This window comes from Polypterus senegalus, chromosome 1, assembly GCF_016835505.1.
Source record: "Polypterus senegalus isolate Bchr_013 chromosome 1, ASM1683550v1, whole genome shotgun sequence".
Taxonomy (NCBI): domain Eukaryota; kingdom Metazoa; phylum Chordata; class Cladistia; order Polypteriformes; family Polypteridae; genus Polypterus; species Polypterus senegalus.
In genome coordinates, this window is record NC_053154.1 from 39184259 (window position 1) to 39191506 (window position 7248).

Sequence of the window (7248 nt, forward strand, 5' to 3'; positions counted from 1 at the left end):
TAAAGTTTCGGTAGCAGAGAGATGAGTCTGGGGCAGTTTTATGGTTTTGGACTTGGCCCCTTGTTTCCACTGAAGGGTACTGTTAATGCTCCTTTAAAGCTTTTTTTGAGATCATAGCGGAGTGGGCACATGGCTATTACCGTATATACTCGCAGATAAGTCGGGGCTTGATTTTACTGTATAATTTCCGGTATTTTATAGCGTCGGTTGTATAAGTAGAATGCGGAAAACTCACACTATTGGTCCAAGACATGATACGCTAACACCCACCTGAGAGAGAAATCACGGCGCACACTGCCTTTTCTTTCCACATATTCTGCCTACGTGACCACACGGTAACTATTCTGAAGCGAAGTTTGCACTGATTTGTGTTTTTTGTATCTCACAACCTCATACACCTCTATTGTAAGAGCATCGATTATCTATGATGGAGCGTTTAAACAGAAGAAAATATGAAGCTGGTTTTAAATTAAAAGTCGTTGGAAGTAGCAAAAGAAATTGGTAACTGCACTGCTGCAACAAAATTCGATGTGCCTGATAAACTGATGTGAGATTGGAGGAGACAAGAAGATGTTAAAAAAAATTAAGTTGCATTTTTGAACGGGCGTATAAGTCGGGGTCTGATTTTATGATTGATTTTTTCAGGTTTCAAGACTTAAACGTGAGTATATACGGTATGCACTCAAATTAGCCATGCGGCGCTGCGAGGCCAGGACACAGGGATCAGTGTTATATGCCCAGTGGCAGTACTCATAATATCATTATGGTCAGCTAAAGTACCCCCTCAAATGAAAATCCTGCATGTATTTTTTTTTTTTTTTTGACAGGACTGGCATCACGCATTCCCGAAGGAGCTCCACAACGATCTCGCAGTAGGCACACGTGAAAGATCTGCACATGGCTGCCACAGCTCTATGATATCATAATGGCCTTGCAAGGCATTATGGGACACTGGGATAAAAAAAAATGTCTGCCCAAGCCAAGGGTGGCAAACTTCAGTCCTGGAGTGGGGCAGTGGCTGCAGGTTTTCATTCTAACCATCTTCTTCATTAGTTTTTGCTACTAATTAACTTCTTTTGCCTTCATTTTAATTAACTTGACTCAGGCCCCTTAGTTGTTTTTTTTCTTTAATTAGCTGCCAAACAAAAACACAAAACAAGGTGCAACATGACCAGCTCCCCTGTGCCCATCACACAATATCTGAAATTAAAGGTGAAGGTCTCAGTAAATTTGATCTCTCAGGTCCCCAAAAACATTTTGACGGTGTTCTTAGATAAAACTGAAAAATCAACAGTTATGGAAATGTCTGCTGTGTCAGAATGAGAGCAGCAACAAGCCACTGAATTAAATAATGGGTTTAATTAACAGCAAGAATCGCCTTCTCATTAATAAACTGGTTGGAGTGAAATTGGTTGAGTTTGAAGCCCCAGTTTAGCTGGTCATCTGTTACCTCGTTTCACATTTGATTTCTGATTGGCTGTCATTTAATGAAGAAAATAATTCAGAGGACTGAATCCTTAAAATCAGGGCTATTAAAATGAAGGGAAAAAGAAGTTAATTAGCAGTGAAAATTGGTCAGTGATTAGGAAAAGGGTCAGAATGAAAACCTGCAGCCACAGCGGCCCTCCAGGCCTGGAGTTTGACACCCCTGGCCTAAGCCAACCACAGGAAAATTAACAAACAAGGTCGCCAGCAAATATGACAAATTCACTGTGAAAAATGCTTTGGTGAATTTCGCTGATCAACACAAGTTGCTCGCAGAGCTTTTTGAGTTTGGTTTGATTTTCTCAGAGTGACTTGCTGGACAAATCACACTACATGACTGGTGGGCATGGGAGCACAGAAAAGTATATTCTTAAAGCTGATGATTTGCACATATTCAAAGAGAAAGTATTCAAGTCAAGTCAAGTAGAGCTTTGTCATCCTAACAATATACAGGGTGGGCCATTTATATGGATACACCTTAATAAAATGGGAATGGTTGGTGATATTAACTTCCTGTTTGTGGCACATTAGTATATGTGAGGGGGAAAACCTTTCAAGATGGGTGGTGACCATGGTGGCCATTTGGAAGTCGGCCATTTTGGATCCAACTTTTGTTTTTTCAATAGGAAGAGGGTCATGTGACACATCAAACTTATTGGGAATTTCACAAGAAAGACAATGGTGTGCTTGGTTTTAACGTAACTTTATTCTTTCATTAGTTATTTAAAAGTTTCTGACCACTTATAAAATGTGTTCAATGTGCTGCCCATTGTGTTGGATTGTCAATGCAACCCTCTTCACACACTCTTCACACACTGATAGCAACACCGCAGGAGAAATGCTAGCACAGGCTTCCAGGATCCATAGTTTCAGGTGCTGCACATCTCGTATCTTCACAGCATAGACAATGCCTTCAGATGACCCCAAAGATAAAAGTCTAAGGGGGTCAGATCGGGAGACCTTGGGGGCCATTCAACTGGCCCACGATGACCAATCCACTTTCCAGGAAACTGTTCATCTAGGAATGCTCGGACCTGACACCCATAATGTGGTGGTGTACCATCTTGCTGGAAAAACTCAGGGAACGTGCCAGCTTCAGTACATAAAGAGGGAAACGCATCATCATGTAGCAATTTCGCATATCCAGTGGCCTTGAGGTTTCCATTGATGAAGAATGGCCCCACTATCTTTGTACCCCATTGACTTGTTACTAGCTTAACCTATTATCGCTTTCAAATTATTAATGTCAATTTACCACACAATCCGATTTTTTTCCTGTGTCAACATACAAGTTAGACTCGCCAGTTACTCGAGGGATGCTAAGAACGGCAATGCAGACGATTACGTACCACACCTACTCAGTGCCTGTTTATATACAAGCGCCCTAATCAATATTAAACTGTATATTGCCTGTAAACTGATAAGGAGGCATAAGGAAATTATGAACCCATTGTTTGTGAATCATTATTGTATTTTATACATTGATTAATTACTGAAAATGTAGAATCTCACCTACAACAGCTACTCAAAAAACAGATTTCTCCGACGACTTCCGCATTAACCAACCTGTAAAAATATAGGAATGATTCTGCAGCTACATAATCAGCACCGTCTCTTTTCAACTATACAAGCGTTTCGTTATACGGTTTTTACTAATCCGGCTCTCTACATAAAAATTAAGTTTTATTATTTCAGCAGGTGAAAGGGGATTTATGCAGAGCAATACTGATTTTTCGACGGCGAAAAAAATGATAATTCGCCCAAAAGCTCCAACCCGGCTAACAGATGCGCAAGCTTGACTGAAGCACGCGGAGGCCGAACACACTCAGGTGGTAAAACAAACAATAGCTCGTGGTGCTTCGAATTCACGGTAAAATTACACAAATCGGTTTATTTAAACAACATACTGTTTGTTCATTCACTGTACCAATATTGATCTATGATTACAATACCATCAGTTCAATGCGGCTGTTTTCATCAGCCCACTGGTGCAAAACACACCCGAAATCGGGAAGAGCTGAAGGCTAGACAGCTGAGCAGCTTGGTAACCTATCTTAAAATATTTTTCCAACTGCACTTTAATAATGCAGGCTTTAAACTGAAGTAAAGATGTACATACAATGAATGTTGATTTCTGCACCAGGTATCAATTAACCTCCATGAGCGGGCTTTTGTCAACCTGAACAGTATTCGTTCTGCAGTTCAATAATGCGGTTTGTCTCCGAGCTCCCAGATGGCGGCCGCCCCTCTCTCCTTGCTCGTCTATCTCGCAGTGCTGGGGAGGGGCGCAAAATTGCGCCATTGTGGCTCCAGCATGAGCCATCTCGACTCGCTGCACAGGACATCGGAGCCACAATGACAGACACGAGGGCAGTTTCGCCAGCACCACTTTTCACTAGGCACCCTACCCCTCCATTTTACGCTTAGTCTTGCTATGCGGAGTACTAGAACTGCAAACACTCGAAACATTCGTTTACAAAAACATGAGCTGTACCCACACGCGGCAATTTAATTATGAATAGCATTCACAAAGGCTTAGTTTACCGGGTCTTCGATGGTGGTCTCTCCTTCTTCCAAACCTGGCTCCTCGTCGACAGCTCCTGGATCTTCCAGTTCAGGGTGCCCTGGATCAGAGTCCAGCAAACTCTCGGCGAGGTCGTTACCATACTCCGCCATATCTCTGGACCTAAAGCCCGCTATTTTGCCGGAGGTCTCTAAACTCAACTGCGCGTGATTTTAGGCTTTGATTTGCCTTAAATTTGCACAGGCCTTGGTTAAGGCTAAATAACTGCACCTGTTTACAAAACTGGTTATGAATGGTATTTACGTAACATCGACTGTTTAAAAATGTGTCTATATTACAAAAATACTAAATTAAAGCGTCTAACACCGCACTTAAATGTATATAGTTTAATAATTCCCTGCTCGTGAGCCGCGTCTCTTCAATCGAAATGGAAACGTGGCGGGTCTTCACGCAACTGCAGCCGTAACTCAACTCTGCATTGGCTACTTACACGACGATGGTTACACCCCGGATGCAGTTCAGTAAATTCTATTTGTCCACTCTTTAAGTCACTCAAACAACAGTGATCCACCCTTGATGATAATATTCACAGTGGCAATGGCTAACCGTAATTAAGTAACCGTGTTACTGTCCTGCTCCACTGACAGACTGAGGAGATCGTTCCTCCCCCACACTATGCGACTCTTCAATTCCACCCGGGGGAGTAAATACTAACATTCATTTTATTTAAATTTTCTTAATTTTTATTACTATGTAATTTAATATTGTTTCTTTGTATCAGTATACTGCTGCTAGATTATGTGAATTTCCCCTTGGGATTAATTAAGTATCTATCTATCTATCTAATGTCAATCACAGGGTTACATCTGTTATTGGATAAGGCGCATATCAATCTTTAGTATGCTCTCTTGACGCTCGAGCTATATATAAATTGATTGGATGCCAACAGTTTAATTCGCGGGCTTCTCTCACCGTCCAGTGAGGGATTGGCGGATTCTAGAATGTCCATACAGAGGTCAACTGAACCAAAATTAAAGAAAACTTTATTTAAATACTGATGTGTCCTTCCACAAGTCATTTAGATTAATGTATCCAACAACGTCTAACTTAATTAACAAAATATTTAGAAATACGGTTAATTATCATACTTTACGTACCATGAAAAACATCAGAGAACACCCATAGCTGACAGAAAACAATACATTTCTATTTTATACCTGTAGGACGTTATCTCCGTTTAATTTGGGTGCATTCCACCCATTTAGAAGCATCATAAGGCTGGAAAAAAAATCTTTGGACGGAGCCACAGTCTATCACGTTCAACGACGACTTAAAACAAGGGTCAGTGTAGAGTGGCCATTTAACCTAGCATGCACTCTTTTTGGGATGCGAAAATAAAGCTGGAATAGCGGAGGGAAATACACACAAACGCACAGACACAGAGAACAAAAAAGAACACAGAAAGACAAGGGCGCGATTCAAACCTACTCTCCTGCAGCGCCAGTCACCGTGCCATTCTTAAAAGACATGCCTGCCTTTTTTACAACCAATTGCATAACGTCTTTTTCTAAAGCTCAATACTGGCACCAAGCGGAACTAAGAAATATATCAATATTAGAGAGTAAAAAAATCACCAAATCATAATAGTGTTCACCACTCTAAGGTATTGCTCAAATATACATGAGTATACGAATATTTCTGACGGTTACAATGCCATTCTTAAAGATATAACGTAACTACAGTATTACCCTCCTATAGCCGGCGGCAACAGCTTTTTGGGCAAACCATTCTCACTAGTAAAATTGTCCTACAGCGGCCACCATCTTGGAGACATCAAAATGGCGACTACCAATATTGACCACGTGAGTTTTATTAGTGAACTGTTTAGTAGAACTTACTAATTATGTATTTGGAGCGTCAATTGTATTATTTCTTGTATGCATGCCTGACAACATCGGTGCATGCTTCTAATGAGATGACAGATGGTGTTGTGGGGGATCTCCTCCCAGATCTGGACCAGGGCATCACTGAGCTCCTGGACAAATAGACAGAGGTGTTCTATTGGATTTAGGTCAGGAACATGTGGTGGCCAGTCAATGGTATCAATTCCTTCATCCTCCAGGAACTGCCTGCATACTCTCACCACATGAGGCCAGAAATTGTCGTGCACCAGGAGCCACTGTACCAGCATAGGGTCTGACAATGGGTCCAAGGATTTCATCCTGATACCTAATGGCAGCCAAGGTGCCTTTGTCAAGCCTGTAGCGGTCTGTGTGACCCTCCATGGATATGCCTCCCCAGACAATCATTAACCCACCACCAAAGTGCTCATGCTGAATGATGTTACAGGCAGCATAATGTTCTCCATGGCTTCTCCAGACCCTTTCACTTCTGTCACGTGCTCAGGGTGAACCTGCTCTCATCTGTAAAAAGCACAGGGCACCAGTGGTGCATCTGCCAATTCTGGTATTCTATGGCGAATGCCAATCGAGCTGCATGCTGCTGGGTAGTGAGCTCAGGGCCCATTAGAGGACATGGGGCCCTTGGGTCACCCTCATGAAGTCTTGCTGGTTGTTTGGTCAGAGACATTCACACCAGTGGCCTATGGAGGTCATTTTGTAGGGCTCTGGCAGTGCTCATCCTGTTCCTCCTTGCCCAAAGGAGCAGATACTGGTCCTGCTGATGGGTTATGGACCTTCTATGGCCCTCTCCAGCTCTCCTAGAGTAACTGCTTGTCTCCTAGAATCTCCTCCATGCCCTTGAGACTGTGCAGGGAGACACAGCAAACCTTCTGGCAATGACACGTATTGATGTGCCATCCTGGAGAAGTTGGACTACCTGTGCAACCTCTGTAGGGTCCAGATATCGCCTCATGCTACCAGTAGTGACACTGACTGTAGCCAAATGCAAAACTAGTGAAGAAACAGTCAGAAAAGATGAGGAGGGAAAATGTCAGTGGCCTCCACCTGTTAAACCATTCCTGTTTTGGGGGTCATCTCATTGTTGCCTCTCTAGTGCACTGTTGTTAATTTCATTAACACCACAGCAGCTGAAACTGATTAACAACCCCTCTGCTACTTAACTGACCAGATTAATATCCCATAAGTTTCATTGACTTTATGCTATACTCTGATTAAAAAGTGTTCCTTTAATTCTTTTGAGCAGTATATATAAATACACACACGCACAAATATATATATATATATATATATATATATACATATATATATACATATACA

The 7248-nt window shown here is 42.0% G+C and overlaps 1 protein-coding gene across 1 annotated transcript in view; it reads left to right on the plus strand.

Annotated features, from left to right (window-relative positions):
- The first annotated feature begins 4505 nt into the window (after window positions 1–4505).
- Window positions 4506–7248, plus strand: part of ngdn (neuroguidin, EIF4E binding protein) — a 26993-nt gene continuing 24250 nt past the window's right edge. The window contains exon 1 of the mRNA XM_039743708.1: window positions 4506–4530. Within this exon, the coding sequence (XP_039599642.1) occupies window positions 4506–4530 (25 nt within the window). The remainder of the gene's footprint in view (window positions 4531–7248) is intronic.